This window comes from Tachyglossus aculeatus, chromosome Y2 (genome assembly GCF_015852505.1).
Source record: "Tachyglossus aculeatus isolate mTacAcu1 chromosome Y2, mTacAcu1.pri, whole genome shotgun sequence".
NCBI lineage: Eukaryota > Metazoa > Chordata > Mammalia > Monotremata > Tachyglossidae > Tachyglossus > Tachyglossus aculeatus.
This window is the reverse complement of record NC_052094.1, coordinates 1,954,789-1,974,223: the sequence shown is the minus strand read 5'-3', so window position 1 is coordinate 1,974,223 and position 19,435 is coordinate 1,954,789. Positions and strand designations below refer to the sequence as shown.

Genomic DNA, 19,435 nt, shown 5'->3' with positions numbered 1-19,435 from the left:
AGGCACTGACTATGTCCTGGGCACTGTACTAAGTGCTAGAGTACATACCAGGTAAGTTTTGTTTTGTTTAATGGACACAAACGCAGGAAGTGTTTAAATTTCTGTGAATCAAGCTCTGTTCTAAGCACTGGGGTAAATACAGTTTGTTAGGTTGAACATAGTCCATGTCTTACATGGGACTCCGAGTCTTAATCTTAATTTTACAGATTAGGTCCCTGAGGCTCAGAAAAGTGACCTGCCCAAATTTCCACAGCAGCCACATGGCGGAGGCAGGATTAGAACCCAGGTCCCTCTTACTCCCAGACCCAAGCTCTATCCATTAGGCCATGCTGCTTTCTCCCTGTGGACAGGGAATGTGTCTATCAACTGTTATACTGTACTCTCCCAAGAGCTTAGCATAGAGCTGTGCATACAGTAAGCGTTTGATAGATACAATTGATTGTTCTGTGCATCACAGATTTCCTATTGCTAGCTGGAAATGTCCCGCTCTGCTCCACTCTTTGGGCATCATCTGAAAGTTCAGTTGGACGTTGGCAAGGGTTAGCTCAATTGGGAAAAATCTGTAGCAGTGCATAACCCACACACCCAGGCTTAAGGCAGAAAACTATTTTTGAAACTAAAAAAAGGGACCAGCTCCTCTGTTACACACTATTTTGGGGGCCATAACATGCACTTCACTTGTCAAGACAAAATGATGCGCCACTGGTAACAGGTCATCAATATCGTCACCATTTCCCATTTGAACAAAACTTTGTCCTGCAGCTGGAAAAAACAAGGTATGAAACGAACAGTATATTTGCTTTAAAGCCTTTATTAGCTTGAATATAAAAAGACACAAGTTATCTGAGATATAGAGAACAGAGTTGTTTATGTGGAAACACATTTTTTTACAAGTGAAAAAATAAATACCTCTCAGAATAAGGTTTATATGTTATAAAAAAGTAGAGTTTTTAATATTTTGACAAAATGTCCATGCAAAGAAACAAATGCATAAACACAATGCTGCTACATTAAGGCAATATGAAAAGTATACTCGGAAAAATCTCAGTAAAGTGACAGTGTCATTTTCTAGCTTTACTTTAGCTAGTATTGCACCCAGTCAGGCCTTCTAGGTTTCTCTACAATCCTAGAGACCCCACTAGTGATCAGAGTCTAAAATGCCCACGTGGGGTAAAGGGTGGGTTTTTTTTTAACATATATATATATTTATATGTAAAAGAAATACGCTGAAACACAAGCCCCTCCAAAATGCAGAAAGGAGACAACCCAGAAGTTGATACGCTAGGTTTTTTTTTTTCAACCGACAATGCTTAAGGAATTTAGGAGAGCTCAAGCATAAAGTTGAGCCACATAGGTGAGGCTGGAGATAGCGAGGGAGGATGAGGGGTTGGCAGAATATGCGGCAGTCGTGAGGAAGGGTCTCTAGGGCTGTGCAATTTGTCCTCTTTCTTGGGAAACACTCTCCTCTTTGGATCTGCACCAGGCAACCTAATCAACTTCCCAGAACGACTCAACGACTGGAGACCAACCTGACTGAGCCATCGATTGCTAGAGACTCAATGTGCCGAATTAAAAAAAAAAATCCACCCTATATGGAGTCATTTCTTTTCTCGGATAATTAAATCCAATGGTTTTTGCTGTTGGGATTAAAATCCACTTTATAGATTTTCTTTTAAAGTACCCTCTATCCCACTTCTTAAAAAATGACTAAAAGCAGAAATCATCATGACATTAAACGATTACATTCATTATTTAAAAAAGGTGGACTTCCTATTAAAAATGCATGGAGTGAGCACAACAAAGAAACCAAAAGAAATTCTTATAAAATACATTAAACTACAAGTAGAGTTCCCTCTTCGACATACATTAAACAGACCTGCAACACAATTTCTAGTTACCCATTTTGGTTTTTTTTTCTGGCAATGGGACATTTAACAGACATCAGGAGGAAAGTCATTTCCTTATTTCAGAAAAATAAGGTATTTGTCTATAATACAGTTTCAGGTATTAGTTCCGCAAAGTTATCCCATAACTTTCTTCTGGGGCACCTGAAATTCAGTTGGTTTCGGCCCCCAAAATATGTTTGTTTGCTTTTTCCTCCCCCGATTTACTGGAGACAGATGCTGGGGCTGATTGCTTTCTTCTCAATCGGTTTTTCTAGTCCCTAAGAGTGCTGTTCATAGAAATACAGGTGCGTCGAATGGATGCATCAGTCCACTGAATCATATCACCGTCAGGTTGAGTAGGCTGGTGTGGGTTGGAAGATACACGTGCTGCACGTGTTCTACATGAGATCTGCACACGGGACACGCCTGGGATGGTGAAAAAGAGAAGTCACAAATTAATGTCAAGAGGGGCTTTGCCTTCTGACTTACTTTTGACGGGTCGATCCTCCTGGTTTCTCCTCAACCAACTGACCGCTAAAAATCCCCCCCAACTCCCCGTGTGCTCTCTGAGGTAGCTACACTGTTGGCTTTGGTGGAATAAATGAGCCAAGCCAGCCCTCCTCATTTTATTGCTTGTCAAAGGACGTTAATCTGTAGACTTTGCCTTGTTTCTCCTTGGGATGAAGCATGGGCAGGAGCCTGGCTCAAAGTCCCCTATTGATCTTCTCAAAAGGGCTCTGCAGGAGATGGCTTGAAGGCCAGAAGTGGTGAGGGGAGGAAGAATGGATCTGTTCTTCCCTGTCCTGTCATTAACAACTCTTTATCCCTCTATCGGAACTTTCCTCCTAACTTTAACAACGAGAGCCCACCTGAGCAGGAAGCTGCCCATTCATTTTCGCCAGCATTTCAAACTGGGTTTTGCCCATCATAAGCCCCTAACGATTGGCGGTCTCTGCTAAGTATTAAGACCTGACTTTTCCCGCCCTGATAATAATAATAATTGAGGTATTTGTTAACTGCTTTCTATGTGCCAGGCACTATACTAAGCACTGGGTAGATACAAGCCATTCAGATTGGACAGAGTCCCAGTCCTACATGGGGCTCACAGTCTTAATCTCCATTTTACAGATGAGGTAACTAATGCAAAGAGAAGTTAAGCGACTTGCCCAGGGTCACACAGAAGACAAGTGGCAGAGCCGGGATTAGAACCCACGTTCTTCTGAATCCCAGGCCCATGCTCTATCCACTAGGCATGCTGCTTCTCACCTTATTCACCCAACATCCCCCATGCACAAACCTATTAGGTAACACAACTTTCTCGGTGATATTACCTGCAGTTGGCCTGCACACTTCTTGCAGCACACAGTGTGACCACAGGGGCAGAGGGTCGAATTGATTTCTTCCTCACAGCACACCATACAGAGCATGGCTTCTTTGAGATTTTGTAACTTGTCTTGGAGTGCTTTGGTCTGCTGGCAGCTGAGGCCCTCACAGCTGCCACAGTTCCTGCCATTTTCGGATGATTTCAGGGGCGAGCTCAGGGGGCTCGGGCCACGCCAAGGAACCAGATCCACCACCTCAGCATTGTACAGCATTCGCCGTGCATGGTCGTACACCTCTTTGGATGTGCGCTTGATGTCGAAGACATATTTTTTGCCGAGGTTAATGTTTTCGTTTAGGAACAGTGATGCCAGGTGCCCCTTTAAATCACGACTGTACTGCATCATGACAGCACTGGTCACTGTGTCACATCTGTAAGCCAAGGATGGACACAAAATTCACGTTTCAGAGTCAGCACCCTTGCTTCCCCCACTCATATCACACATTCCCGAGCTAGGAGGCCACCATAATTTCCATCTCTCAAAGGAAAGCTTCTTGGCTATATCTTTCAATGTAAGGAATTCTTACCGTTTCTGAAAAACTGAAAATCCCCAGAGAAAACCCTCCACTAGACTTTAAGCTTCTTGAGGGCAGGGATCACGTCTACCAACTCTAACTGTACTGTGCTCTCCAAGTGCTTAGTACAGTGCTCCGCACATAGTAAGCTCTCAATAAAAAGGACTGGTATTTGACCGTGCTGTTGTAGTGAGCGGGGAGAGGCCAATGTAAAGGCTCCTGGGGGACAGAACTCGTAACAGAAAACAGACCAAGCATCCCATAAAGAACAAATTTCCCCTGGTGACTTGACACCCTTTGTTGTGGTCAATGCTAAGCTCTTGGAAACCTCGGTACCTGATGCTCAAATGTCACCGAGGAGGTGATGGGGGGTGGGGAAGGAGGGAAGCCATCTAGCCCTGATTGAGTCTTTCAGAATCCTCAACGGCAAGATGGGGGAGTGGAGAGGGAGGAAGCAGACAACCCCCCAACTCCCATGCTGCTCCTGGCCTGGGGAGATGGAAAAGTGGAGGGGACCAAGGAACCTTTGGGGATGCCCACCTGTAAAAGGCATGGGTTTCTGTTATTGCTCGGTAAAGTCCGCTAGCTGCCCTGGTGCTGATCATTTTAAACAAGAGAACGATGCTGTTGCCGGACTCCTTGGTGACAGTCAGGTACACGTTCTTTCCAGATTGGGTGGCCATTTGGACCACGGGATAAGCAATCCTAAAAGGAGTGACAGTTCAGACTGAGAATCGCGGGATGAAGGCCTACAGATCTATGACAGCCTCTGCAACTCTTCTACCTAACCTGAGATCAAAGTCACCTCTAGAACCTCTTGGCTTTTAAATGGAACATGTACAACTACAACTGAGACAGTCTGAAAAACAATGTGGCCAAGAGACACGGTCATTTGGGGAGACAATTTTTTTTTAATGATATTCGTTAAGCGCTTATTACGTGTCAGACACTGTTCTAAGTGCTGGGGTAGGTACAGGTGAATTAAGTTGGCACCATCCCTGTCCTGCATGGGGCTCACAGTCTAAATAGGATGGCGATCAGGAGAACTGAGGCCCAGAGAAGTGAAGTGATTTGCCCATTAGGCCAGGCTGCTTCATGATTAGGCAGGAACGGTGACCCGATCCTCCTCATGGGCACGGATCTCTTGTACGCAAATGATCACTTCTGGGTATATTTTGGGTCCTTGGGTGCCAATTAGCACATTGCTGTTTCTATTTACTAGATACTCCACTGGTACCCTAAACTCATGCATTTTGACATGTGAAAAGGCCACTTTGGGAAAAGCTTGGCTGCCTTCAAACCCCTCATCTATATTCCGTCAGTTTTCACAAAAATTATTTATTTATACTAATGTCTGGCTCCCCCTCTACACTGTATGCTCACTGTGGGCAGGGAACAGGTCTACCAACTCTGTCATACTGCACTTTCCCTGAAGCTTAGTACAGTGCTCTGCATACAGTAGGTGCTCAATAAATACGATTGATTGATTGAAGTTACCTGTTAATTGGGCTGAAATCATCTTTACAGATAGAAATCCCTTTGGGTCCAACACCTATGAGAAGTTTCTGCCCTTCGCTGTCCCTCACAGAATGCCACTCGACACCATAGTTCTCCACTGCTGACACAATCTGCAAGACCTGATATTCAGCGGAGGCCTGACTTGTGCCTTCCAGCTCCTTGTGCTTTGTGGTAATGCTGTCAGAAACAAAAGAAGAAAGACTGTGTTCAGTTTCAGTTATCCAAAGACAGACACAATTTGGTCTCTTAAGAGGAGCGAAATTAAGTCCCAAGAATCGCTGAATGAAGGAATTAAAATGGGTAACATCCTTGTCAGAGCTACTGAATCTTGAGAAACCTTTGTTGTTGTTTTTTTCATAATGAGTTGGTCACATTTCTGAGAGCATTTTGGAAACTAGAAAAAACAGTATTCGGTGTTTTCCCCAGAAACCATTTGCAGAAGTCTTCTTAACAGGAAACAAAAAATGATTGGCATATTGTATAGATGAAGCCTATGGACCCCAACAGTCAGGAAAGCTTCTACACGAGAAAACTTCACAGATCCTCCATGAGGACTCTAGCCCATTAGATACAGTTTTTCTATGCAAAAGAAAATCAGCAACCAAAGGGGCTCTCACAGTCCTCAATTCAACTTCTCTGAACTGAAGCCATCCAAGGAGTTCTTGATAAGTGTACAAATAAACACACAGTTGTCCAGCCCTGGAAAGTTTAGAAACCCTCCGAATCTTTGCTGTAATAGGCAACCCAAAGTTAGAGGGTAGCCATGGTCATTTCTACCGCACGCTTGTCTATAAAGTGATAGTTAATTGGGGAGGGATTGGGTTATGTTTGTAGACCTAATATTCCATGTCAGTAAAGGCTTCATTGAAAAACTCATCTGGTGTTTTCCCTAAAAGGTTCCTAGACTGGACAAAGAGGAAGCCTTCACACAGCCAGCTTACAGTCTTTTCAATGACAGTTCTGGCTATGTTACCTACTTAACATTTATGCAGTTACCTTTAATTTAGGGTAACATTCCAATTTGAAGAGGTTAGTGGTGAAGGAGAAAATAAGTCATAATAACAGGCTCTCCTTTACCTGTCTAAGGCAGCAGAAGATAGCTCTTTTGCACACAACTCTTCATAGCTGTACTTAGCAGTATTCTGAATGTAGTCACCAAATTTTGACTGAGCCAAGAGGGCACTGAGTTCATCGGCATGTTCTGAGGAGCACTGAAGATTGCCCGCCAAAAGATCTTCCTTTATATGCAAGAAAAACATGTGCCTGGAAAGAAAACCAAAAAACAACAAGATTTCCTTAAGATAAGTGATTAGTTTCAGACACCACAGATTTCCTTCAAATAAAGAAGAACTTCCTGACAGTTAAGTTCTGTATTACAGCCCATTCAAAAGAAAAATGACTATTTTTAGGTGAAGCTTCCTTCTCGTATTCAACTGCCTGACCTAAGAATAGTGTCAAAGGAATAAAAATTCTCAGATTGACCGGCTGGCAATGTTAACTCTAGTAGATCAAGGTGCAGCTTAGAGGAAGAAAAATGGAAATTTGAAGGGCAAATGTGTCAAATATTACATTTAGGTTTATAGATTCACATTCATTAACTAATTTTTCAACATGTGTAGACTGCCATGCCCCTCTCAGGATCGCAACTGGAGGGTTTCCAGTACTCTACCAGTCTTGGCTACAGGAGGTAGAGTCAAGCAGAAGCCTACCCATTCCATTCCTAGTTTAGGCAGTGGCTAGTGAGTGGAAGGCAAAACTCAAAGTCAAAACTCACCCATGCTGGCATGGGAGAGAGTCAAGGGCAGAGATTCAAGTTACTTTGACGAAGGAGGCAATGGTAAACACTTCCAGATTTTTTACCAAGAAAACTCCATGAATACAATACTGGAATGATTGCAGGTGGAGGTGCGGCGATCTGGGAGAGATGGGTCCATGTGTCGCTATGGGTCAGAGACAACTTGACAGCATAAGACAATATTGCCATATGGGACCAGTCCCTTCTGGTAGCCAACTTCAGCATACAGACCAGTTCATAACATATCAGCAATTGAGACTAGTTGGTAGGAAAAAGTAGCAGCATGGTCTAGTGGATAGAGCATGGGCCTAGGAGTCCGAGGAACCTGGGCTCTAGTCCTGGCTCCAACACATGTCTGTTGTGTGACCTTGAGAAGCAGCGTGGCTCAGTGGAAAGTGTATGGGCTTTGGAGTCAGAGGTCATGGGTTCAAATCCTAGCTCGCCACTTGTCAGCTGTGTGACTTTGGGCAAGTCATTTCACTTCTCTGTGCCTCAGTTAACTCATCTGTAAATTGGGGATTAAGATTGTGAGCCCCCCGAGGGATAACCTGATCACCTCCTAGCGTCCCAGCGCTTAGAACAGTGCTTTGCTCATAGTAAGCACTTAATAAATGCCATTATTATTATTATTATTATTGGGCAAATAACATAACTTCTCTGTGCCCGTTACCGCCACTGTAAAATGGGGATTAAGACTGTGAGCCCCATAAGGGACATCATGCATTCAACCTGATTACCTTTCATTCATTCATTCATTCAATTGTATTTATTGAGCGCTTACTGTGTGCAGAGCACTGTACTAAGTGCTTGCGAAGTACAAGTTGGCAACATACAGAAAAGGTCCCTACCCACATCGGGCTCACAGTCTAGAGGGAGGAGACAGATAACAAAACAAAACATGTGGAGCGGTGTCAAGTCATCAGAACAAACAGAATTAAACCTAAATGCACATCATTAACAAATTAAATAGTAAATATGTACAAGTGATATAAATAGAGTAATAAATCTGTACAAACACATATACAGGTGCTGTGGGGAGAGGAAGGTGGTAGGGCTGTGGGGGGATGGGGAGGAGAAGAGGAAAAAGGCGGCTCAGTCTGGGAAGGCCTCTTGGAGGAGGTGAGCTCTCCGTAGGGCTTTGAAGGGAGGAAGAGAGCTAAGGGTACAATTACCTTGTACCTACTCCAGTGCTTAGTGCAGTGCCTGGCACATAGTAAGCACTTAAATACCATCTTTGTAAAAAAAAAAAAGAGTTCTACTTAATTTAAATACTTATTTATAAATCTTTCCCTTCCTTTTCTTCCTATCTGCATGCATCACCCTGAGGAAGGAGGGCCTATCTTTCACCTCTGTCATATTCTCCCAAGGGCCTAATACAGCATTCTGCACACACTGGATGCTTGATAAATACTAAGTCAATTAGCAGCAGCATTTATCCAGGATGCATTAAGAGCAGGGTACCCAGGCACTATGAAGAGTAGTGAAAAAATGTAACCCAAGTTCCCTGCCCTTGGGGAAAATTTGCCCATCCTCCTGTCCATACCAACCAGTCACCGAAAATACCAAAGAAACCAGAGAAGAGAGGCTTCCCCCACCTTCCACTCCCCCTCATATCCTGGGCTTTCTCTCCCTCTTTTTCCAGTCTTTTCCCTTTCTCTTCCTGCCTCAGAAAATCCCACCCCCAGGGCTCTCCAACTCCCCAGGACTCCGCTGGAAAAGTATTTCAATGCTAATGCTTTGCACCTCCTACGGGTGACAAAGTGATGTTGACATTAATTAAAACTAGGAAACAGCCTCAGAATTACACTGTTATTAGGTTCCTTTCAGAGCTCCAAAATCTCCTGTTAAAATCATTGTGATTGACAGAAGAGGATGGAAGAAAAAGAAATTTGCAAAAAAGCTTCCCCTTGGCTCTCAATGTGTAATGGCACTCAAAAACCAGCATAGCTTATGTTAACCCCAACATCTGCTAGTCTTTAGTAGGACGGCAGAAATGCTCTAAAACTGGAAAAAGAAAATAGCCACCACCAGCTTTGAAGCAACTACTCTGAAGCTGAGGCCTACAAATGTAAACCTTGTTGCCAAACAGCTTTGAAAATTAAGCTGACTACTGGGACAGTTTGACCCAGAGTTAACATTTCCCATACCTGGATCCTGAAGTCAACTAAGATATAGAAAGCTAGAAAAACACGCACACACACACCCCTTCCCTGCAACCCCCCCTCAAAAAAACCCGGCAAAGCACAGGATTTTAGAATTGTGGTTTTTCAGGAAGACAACTGCAGAACCCCAAACCACGAAGAGCTTGAATTATTTAAGACCAAGTCAGAAAGTGTCAGAGAAGCAGCATGGCCTAGTGGCCTAGGATTGTTTGGGACGCAATTTAGACTGAAACATGAAGAAGGAAGCCTTGTTGTGGAGGTTGTTGATCTTTCACCCACATGCAGCCCAAAAGCTCAGCATTTCTCTTGTGACTTGAGTCACCTCTTGACTTTTCATCTTATCTTTACACCTGTTTGCTTTTGACAGCTGTCTCTCCATAGGTGATATAAACGTCTGTGATAAATTGAGTTCAATTTTAAATTATTTTTTTTTGGAGGTGGGGATGGTTCAAGTTGCAGATGCCTTTTATTTATGGTATTAAGTGCTTACTACGTGTCAAACACTCTTCTTAGTATTGGGGTAGGTACAAATTAATTAGGTGAGATGCAGTCCCTGTCCCACACGGGGTTCACAGTCTTAATACCATTTTACAGATGAGAGAATTGGGGCAAAGGAGAAGTGACATGCTCAAGGTCACACAAACTTTCCAGTAGATCCAGCCTGCATTTTTCCTGAATTTCATATCTAGAAAAATGACTTTAGTCATTCAGCAGCGGAACGAACTGTGTTGATACCTGGTTAAAATGCCCTCCTCCAAGCAGGGATTGGCGAGTCATTCCTTCATTCATTCAATCGTATTTATTGAGTGCTTAATGTGTGCAGAGCACTGTACTAAGCGCTTGAGTGAGTCCCTGATCCCAGGAGGGCTGGAAAGGAAGCAGTATAGCCCTGCAGCCACCAACGGGGCTGTCTGGCGAGCCTGGAGCAGGGTTTGGTGGGACTCCTGGACCGGACCTGGACCCCTGGGACCAGTATGTCAGGCAGTTTCAAGAGTTTCTCTGGTGGCTCCTCCCTCCAACCCCAACTCCCTCACACCCCACCCATGCAGCTCCCCATTTTTCATAACAACAGTAGCAGGACGTGACAGAGGTGCATCACCAGGAGCCCTGCCGGGGCAAGTGACCTCAGCATAGTGCTTGTATCCACCCCCAGCCCTTAGTACAGTGCCTGGTACATAGTAAACGCTTAACAAATACCATCATCATCATCATCATCAGAGATGTGGAAGGCAGTGGAGTGGCCACCAGTTCTCCAGAGAAGGAGGGAGGAAAGCTGAGGGGTTCCTTTTGGGAGACAGAGGCTGAAGGATTGAGTGCCACGTTTAATGAGCTCCTTTGGAGAAAAGCATTAGGTACATTGGTTAAGTGCCCCTCGGTGACTAGAAGCCTCCGGGGTCTCCTCTAGACTGTAAGCTTGCTGTGGGCAGGGAATATGTCTGCTTATTGTTTTATTATCCTCTCCCAAGCCCTTAGTACAGTGCTCTGCACACAGTATGCCCATAATAAGTACGACTGAATGAATGAATCCTGGCTGGGGGCACCTGCTAATACTGTTGGATTGGACTCTTCCAAGCACTTAATACAGTGCTCTGCAGGCAGTCACCACTCAGGAAATACAAATGATTGGACTGCTTTGCCTCTGTGGAATGACCCTTATTACCCTGGAGAAAAACTTGCGGGACTTGAGAGAACAATGACTTTTTTAAAAAACAAAAACAAAAAACATCTAACAGTGGCCACCCAATCTGGGGAAAGGGACATTTAAGAATTGTGTTTCCCCAGTTATGTTTTCCTGTAGCAGTTTTTGTTTGCTTTTGTTTGCTACAGTAGGTGAAAGTTTACCATAGGCTGTTCACCAGAACAATACTAAAACAAGCAGTTATATTTAACTAGCTCAACTGTCCCGGATCTGTGAATGAGTTCTCCTTATCATAGAGATTAGGAGAGAGAGCATATCTAATCAAGTACAACCAGCCCCCTAGGCCAACATACTCATAAACTGGGGAGAAAACTAGGTAGTTGCCATGGGTCTGCAAGCACCCATAAAACCTGCTACACATTAAATATTAAAAACAATCAATCAACCATATTTATTGAGTGCTTACTGTGTGCAAAGCACTGTACTAAGCACTTGCACTGTACTAAGCGAGCTGTACTAACACAAGCTCGAAATTGGAAACAAACACTCTAGTTAGAACGATAGTTTTGCATTCCACACTCTAAATTTCCCCACTGGATTTTGTTATAAAAACAGCACATTTGAGGGGAAAGGGGAAAGATTTCACCTTTCAGCAATTAGTAAATTCGCAGCGATTATAGAATGTTTACTCCTGTATTAATATGCAAGACAAAAATTCTCCTTGCTTGATTGTTTGATCAACAATGCTGATACAGTTTGCATTCTGGGCTAGCCCAAGTAATAGTCACATATAAAAGTATCTTAAAAGTATCATACTCAAACAACATAGGAACTTTTTCCCAGTGCAATCATCTCCATGAATCCTAGCATTCTTCTCACTTACAGTGGTCTTAAACATTACTTTTTGTCCTTAAGGTGAACACATCTGGAAAGTCAGCCTTATTTCACAAAGAAATCATCTAACCACCCTGGACAATAGTCATAAAGGAATCAGGAGGTATTCCTTTTCTTTTTTTTTTCCTGGATACTGGCTCTCTTCCAGGGCTGTGGTTGCTCATTTGTTCAACAAGCCTAGTTGCTATTAGTCAGAGGTTACTCTCAGTCAGTGACCTAAAGTTACACTTTTCATTTAGCGGGTACTGCAGTTCTGTTAGCTTGGTGTGGCTTCCATTGAAGCCAATGGAAAAAGAACCACACACAATCTTGAAATGCAAAAATTAAAAGAAAACCTCATACTTAGAACTGCTTTTAAAAAAAGCCACACCACCAGTCAACAGTATTTTGCTCATAACCTAAAATCTTATCAACACCCTTAAGACATAAATGCAGAAAAAATTGAGGCAGCCAGTTACAGGTTTTCTTTTAAAAAACACCTCAACACTCAAACACATCACTGGAGTTCCTCAGGTTTCAGGTTTCACCATGGAAAAGTAATCCATTAAACTTGATGCCTCACTGAAAAGGATGAGAGGTGAGGGGGAGAAGAAGAATGATGGAAAGGATAGCAGTAAAAAATGTGATCTCCCCAATTCCAAAAGATACCAACCTTGTTCTTTCAAACTTCAAGGAAGTTTGTGAGTAGTAGGATCTGTCTGAAGGCCCTAAATTCTAATCTCAACTCTGAATGACCTTGGGGAAGTCATTTAATTTCTCTGTGCCTCAGTTTCCTCAACTGTAAAATAGGGATTCAAAACTAGTTCCCTTACTTAGAGTTCCATTGTGGGACAGGGACAGTGTCCAACCCAATTAACTTGCATCTACCCCAGCGCTTAGAAGAGGTTTTGACACATAGTAAGAGCTTAATAACCCAATTATTATTATTATTTTTACTATAATTGTTACTTCTATGTCTAGTAGACTGTCCACACTGAGTCTTTACAAGTCACAGTCGCTCTAAGCTACATCAGTGAGTTCTCTTTGGTAACTAGCTAAACCTATCCTATGGAATAACATGTGAAGAAGTGACCTACTAGGGAGAATAAGGCAGTATTTCAGATGAATCAGTTCCCCCAGGACTAAAAATATTTCTGCAAAAGTTCAGTCTTTTTGTTTGAGAAAAGGAACAAAAGGTGAATTTCAATGCCACTTATACATTAAGATATTTTTGATGAATGAAATTTTGATGGATGGAACTCTCCATGCTTACAGCATTCCATGATACTTAGCCTAGAATTCCTGAAAGCGTGAGGCGGAGAGGGCCTTAGGCCTTTTTCTGATCCCTTAATAACTCAGGACAGTCATGCCAGAGCTATTCATCTGATCTGATTATACATTGCTAACGTTAAAATAAACCCCAAAATACAGAAGTTTGGAGTACTGTATTTTAAGAGACCACAAGAACACAAGAATACAGTTTTCCTGAATTGGCATTTCAGTTCACTTCCAGAGAAGGGAGGGTGGCAATGAGTTCCAGATTCCCTTTGATTTTCTGTTAGTAAAAACCAAGAAACAGACTAAAATGTTCTCAAACAGAAAGATTCCTTAGCCTCGAGACTATCCGTAGAACTTCAAGAAAGAAACTGGCTTTAGCTCAAAGATAAGAATATTCAACCACAGCATCCTGAATTGGAGAAAAAAAACCAACATCAAAACTCTGCCTGCAGCCTAGCCCGGAGAAAAATCAGATGAGCATTTCATTGGATTCTACCTTTGCCTTCTAATATAGCAGAAGATGGTAGAGAAACACATTTCCTAGTGCTCGTGATGATTTCACCAGGTAAAAAATAGAAAGTTCTTGTAAGTCATTTTCACAGGTGTCTTTGTATAATCTGCTGAGAACTGATAAAAGGGCCATTATTGGTCCCCTTCTTCCAGGACTGGTCATAACAATAAACCTGTCACCTGAGGCAAGTGAACTCTCCAGGATACAAGAGGGCATTTAAGGAATTATTGATGGGGAAATTCTACTATGCAATGCTCTAACATAAAAGAAAAAGGGGGAAAAAAACTAAACTTCCCAAGTGAGCAGTTTATTTCTAGAGTCACAGTTTGCTCACCAAAGGAGCAAGCCAATTTTTTTTTTGGGGGGGGGGCATTTTATAGTCTACAAAATGCTTTTAAAAGCAACCAGTCAAATAACTAGTCAAAAAACTTATTGTCTGTTTCATCAAGAAATGAGGAAGTAGAACGGAAATTAGCAGAGGAACTGAATGATAGAAAAACCAAAATAAATTCACTTTTAAGATATTAAACAATTTTTGGGGGGTGGGGTGGGGACAACGGAAAGGAAGTGGGAAAGGTACATTTGCAGTCTGAATGTCAGTAAAAATTAAACTGTTTTTGAGACTGGGGCCAGACTTCATAGTAATAAGATGTTAAATCAATCAATCAATCGTATTTATTGAGCACTTACTGTGTACACAGCACTGTACTAAGCGCTTGGGAAGTACAAGTTGGCAACATATAGAGACAGTCCCTACCCAACAGTGGGCTCACAGTCTAAAAGATCCTTTAAAGATTAAAGCTCCAAAATGCACCTTTGAACATTAGACTTCTTTGCTGACAAATAAGAAAGACTATTGAAAAGCATGATTTTGGTATCTTTAAGAACAGACTCTTCCTCCCTAATTACCTTCACTGACACTTTAAAATATTCTGTTTGGTACTGCTTGTTCTGGAAACTAATATATTTATAAAGATGACATGTTCAAACCAAATTAATTGGAAAGGCAATGAAAAACCATTTTCTACACATAGAAAGGTGACCTGAAACAGAAATTAAAAAGTTCTCTTTCCAACTCTACCACCCAAACCCCTTAACTTCCTATTTTCAAACAATGCAAAATGGAGGAACAAAACTTTTCTGCAACATTTCGAGCCGCAAATGAAGTTTAGTCCAAAACTTCCAAGTCTGAAACCCTGAGAAAGGGCACTCTGTTAAAGTCATCGCCCCATCAAGGAAGTGGGTACTTCTAGTTAGATCATCAGTTCTGAATCTGAACAATCTCGATCTTCTAAACTTGGATTAAAGTAACACCGCAGAGATGATGGTTGGGTAAATTTCCAGGCAGGTGCCAAGAGTCTTCTCCCATAGATGGAAGCGGTGAAGGGGCTGGCTTAACATATACTGGGGAGAAGTACCATAACAGGGCTCCTCCTTTAGTTGGTTTTCTTATATTATAGGCCCTCCTGATTCTCTCCAGGGGCTGACTCTCCCTTTCTTGGGGTCCTGTCTCAGCTCCTCTCACCTCCCTCAGCCTCCCAATTCTTTGACAGAGCCTTTTCTCCTGTTCATAGTCACATAGTCATTCCTCATGTTTTAAAACTGAAGATTCATAATTTCACTTATTTATTTTAGCATCCAGACAAAAAGGTCTGGTAAACACAATAACAACAATAATAATAATGGTATTTGTTAAACACTACCAAATTCAAAACACTGTGCAAAGATGTTAAATGCTGCACCACTTTTATATTCTCCAGGTTATTCTAAAGAAAAGCTTTCAGAACCCCAATTTTGGTTTTAAACTCTGAAATACACATAAAAAGTACGAAGATTAATGAAAATGTATTGAAAAAACAGGTTAGCTACTTTTAAGGTTGTCTCCCCACAATGGCACCCACATTTTTTATGCCACCTCATGTCCTGTAGGCTAGAAATGAAATACTTAACTGGCCCAGATGGAGGGGAAAACCCCCCCAAAAATGACATAAATGACAACCATTTCAAGGGCTTTCAATTAACAGAGAGAAAAAATGGTTTGTCAGTCTCCCACAGGATGATTTGTGAGCTGTCTTCTAGACTGTGAGCCCATTGTAGGGTAGGGACCATCTCTATATGTTGCCAACTTGTACTTCCCAAGCGCTTAGTACAGTGCTCTGCACACAGTAAGCGCTCAATAAATATGATTGAATGAATGAATCTACTATCACTCCTAAAACTCTAATGCACATTTGACCAAAATGGCAAATATTCAAATCAAGAAAAATATTTTTAATGGGTTTTCTCCTGAAAATTAAAATTGTATATATTCAGCACAGGGTCCAAGTGACATTTATGGGGCTACCATTAAATTTCAACAATAGAAGTCCCCACCTAGTTGTGACCGTTCCAGAGGAAAACATTACTGACCTGCATTGGGAAAGCAATTTTCTATCTGAAAACTACTTGTCTCAGTGGAATACTGACCACATTACTGATTTTTCTGGACTCAAGACAACATTGAAGACACATGTACCCTTCGCGGGCAAGTCAGCCCTTATACTTCCTGATGGGGTAATTTTGTTCCAGTTGGTCTCAAAACTTCCCTTTAGTGGGTTTTACTAGAGTATCTTAACAGAGAAGCAAAAAGGCAGTTTATTCTACTAGATGAAGTTTACAATTGCACACTGAAATATGATACCATACTGAAGAAGTGGCCCAAGTTGAAGTAACCAAAGACGAACTGTTTCCTGCCTTTCTGTTAGAAGTTTACAATGACCTGTAATAACACTGTTGAGACAGAGGTTACTATAGGGCATTCAGACATTTAATAGGAAGATTTCCTTGCAGCGTCAGAGAAGTCTCCCGTTTCACTTTGTGGCCCAGAAGGCCTGCGTTTCATATGCATTCAATCTTGGTCATCCATCGAATTAACTCTATTTTCCACCTCTGCTTTTGGATTTTGGCTACTTTATACCCGATGTAGTTTAGGCACACGGGATAACCTCCATTTCAGCTCCATGCTAAGGGAGAGCACAGTTATTCAAGATCACTTGATTTTAAAATGTAATTAACAACCTTCAACGAAGGGAAATTTGTTAATGTGCGACCGCTTTGCTACATGGCATATACATTCATACGCACGCTGAGAATAGTTTCGCTTGGACTTCATGTTACCTCGTCTGTTCCTGCAATATGAGATGTGGCTCCACAAAGAACTTGACTCTTAGTTTCAGTCGGTAAGGGGCCAGTCCGTCCAACTGCTGTGAGATCCGGTTTCTTAGATTCAGCCATAGATTTTCACCTTTGCTACCCGTAAACTGCAGTCCAAAATAATCGACTTCTATAATCCCCAATTTCCTGCAAACCTAAAAGCAAAATAAACGCATCACTACTGCACCACGATGGGCAAAATCCGATCAGCATATTGCACATTAGATGGTCTCATAGTGTAAAAATCTTTATGGCAATTTCCCTGCAAAAACAGAGGTTAAAGGAGAATTCTGTTTTAACTTCAAAAAAGTATAGACCCGGCCTCAATCTGTGTTCTACCACCCTTAAGGAAATCGTCTATAGCATAGGTACTGATCAGTCTCGCTACAGTATACTTAAAGTCCTTGTTTTCCTTATCCCAATTACTGGAGTTCCCCCTCACAGAAGGAATTGGCTAAGCATATTTGCAGTTCAGTATCTGGACAACTTCAACCATCTGGACGGCCCAAAAAGAGCCAAGCAACCCGAGGAATGCTCCACAAGCGGTATCTAGGCTTTACGAGAGGCTTCGCCTATGTGATGGAACTGTGAGTTTCCAAAGTTTCTTTGGAGATTAAAATTGCTGCTTGCAAGGAAGAAACACAGGGTTCTGCGGCAGCCCACCTACTCAGTGCCCAAATCTACGGCAGGGTGATGGTTTGGGTGGACGGAGAGGAGAAATTTCTGTATCCCCGGGGGCGAGAGGATCCCTGAAAGAGATTCTCCCTGCCAAGAGGAAGAGGATGAACTTATTGATCTCTGGGGAGGAGAAAGGGGTGCTGGGGCTGCAGGAGGTGTGAAGCCCCCCGTTTCCGGGTGGCCCAAGAGAGAAAGAGGGCTCAGAGTGGGAAGGAAAAGATCAAGCAATGGTATGTATTGAGTGCTTACTATGTACAGAGTGCTGTACTAAGCGCTTGGGACAGTACAATACAACGGAGTCAGTGGATACGTTCCCTGCCCTTAACCAACTTACAGTCTGCACAATAACAAGAAAGCAGTTCGGCGTAGTGATAGAGCAGGGGCCTGGGAGTGAGAAGGTTATGGATTCCAAACCCAGCTCTGCCCCTTGTCTGCTGTGTGACCTTAGGCAAGTCACTTCACTTCTTTGTGCCTCAGTTTCCTCACCTGTAAAATGGGGAATAAGACTGTGAGCCCTATGGGGAACAAGGGACTGTGTCCAACCCGATTTGCCTGTATCCACCCCAGCACTTAGTACAGTGCCTGGCATACCGTAAGCGCTTAACAAATATCATAATAATAATAGTAATTACCAACCCGATTTGCTTGTCATCACCCCAGTAATTAGCACAGTGCCTGGCACAGTTAACCCTTAACAAATACCACAATAATAACAATAATAATAATGATGATGGTGTTTGTTAAGTGCTTACTATGTGCAAAGCACTGTTCTAAGCGCTGGGGGAATACAGGGTGATCCGGTTGTCCCACCTGGGGCTCACAGTCTTAATCCCCATTTTACAGATGAGGGAACTGAGGCCCAGAGAAGTGAAGTGACTTGCCCAAAGTCACACAGCTGACAATTGGCGGAGCCGGGGTTTGAACCATGACCATAATAATAATAATGTCCAACCCGATTTGCTTGTCTCCACTCCAACGCTTAGTATAGTGCCTGGCACACAGTAAGCCCCCACTAAATACCAAAATAATAGTAATGTCCAACCCGATTTGCTAGTCCCCACCCCAGCGCTTAGTACAGTGCCTGGCACACAGTAAGCGCTTAGCAAACACCACAGTAACAATAATAATAAATGCCACAATGAGAGAGGGGGAAAAACAGCTTTAATGCGCACACTCCCCCGCCTTGTCCTTCGGGGCCACCCAACAATCAGTCGATCGTATTATTTATTAAGCGCTTTTGTGTGTAGCACTGGACTAAGCGCTTGGGAGAGGACAATACACTAACACGATTGGGGTGGGTGGTGGTCTCTGCTCATTCATTCATTTAATCATTCATTCAGTCAATCGTATTGAGCGCTTACTGTGCGCAGAGACTGTACTAAGTGCCTGGAAAGGACAATACAGCAATACAGAGAGACGAAGACGGAAATCAAAACAACAGCCACCAACAGACTGGGAGCCCGCTGTGGGCAGGGATCGCCTCTCGTTATTGCCGTCTTGTATTCTCCAAGCGCTGAGCACCCAGTGAGCGCTCACACGCCGGATGAATGCGGGGCAATCAATGGCATTATCTCCGATGGTCCGTGCCAGGCTCCGGGATGGGGAGGACGGTTCGCCGGGCGTTCCCCGCAAGCGCGGTGGGGGCGTGTGGAGCCCCGCCGCTCACCTGGTTGAGGCAGTCCTCGCCGTTGGCTTTGGCCTCCACCTCCACCTCCATGAGCACCGCATCGGGCCTCGTCACATAGCACAGCATGGCCTCCGCTGCCGTGGGCACCTTCACGGGACCCCCTCGCCCCGATCCCCCCCCCGACTGCCGGCCCGCCGGCCCCGCCTCCCCCTTATATATAGGCCACGCCCCCTCCGCCCGGGCGCCGCTGGGCCAATCAGCGTCAGGCCTTCCCGCCCCCCCTCCCCCGCCTCGTCTCCCGGCCAATGGGAGAGGTCGGCTCCGCGGCCTGTCAACCCCGCCCATCCGGTTCCCCGTTATATGATGGCCACGCCTCCTCC

The 19,435-nt window shown here is 43.4% G+C and overlaps 1 protein-coding gene across 2 annotated transcripts; it reads right to left on the bottom strand.

The window, feature by feature from the left end:
* Nucleotides 1-791: 791 nt before the first annotated feature.
* LOC119946682 (myosin regulatory light chain interacting protein) lies at nt 792-19,223 on the bottom strand. 2 transcript variants are annotated; one of them, XM_038768098.1, is made up of 7 exons: nt 19,095-19,219; nt 16,715-16,905; nt 6,378-6,563; nt 5,280-5,477; nt 4,323-4,487; nt 3,218-3,638; nt 792-2,312 (listed from the first exon to the last, which is right to left on the bottom strand). In XM_038768098.1, exons 1-7 carry the CDS (start codon nt 19,179-19,181, stop codon nt 2,223-2,225), a joined length of 1,338 nt encoding a protein of 445 aa, XP_038624026.1. In that variant the 5' UTR covers nt 19,182-19,219; the 3' UTR covers nt 792-2,222. The 2 variants fall into 2 exon arrangements, with proteins under 2 accessions (XP_038624026.1, XP_038624027.1); XM_038768099.1 differs by lacking the exon at nt 4,323-4,487 and having other exon boundaries at nt 19,095-19,223.
* Between the last annotated feature and the right edge of the window lie 212 nt (nt 19,224-19,435).

Excerpts from the sequence above, each read along its gene's own strand:
- LOC119946682 (XM_038768098.1), bottom strand. The coding sequence starts at position 19,181 with ATGCTGTGCTATGTGACGAGGCCCGATGCGGTGCTCATGGAGGTGGAG. Across the intron at positions 6,564-16,714 it reads ATATTGCAGGAACAGACGAG|GCACATGTTTTTCTTGCATA; the intron begins GTAACATGAAGT and ends TTTTCTTTCCAG. Across the intron at positions 4,488-5,279 it reads GATTTCAGCCCAATTAACAG|GATTGCTTATCCCGTGGTCC; the intron begins GTAACTTCAATC and ends CACTCCTTTTAG.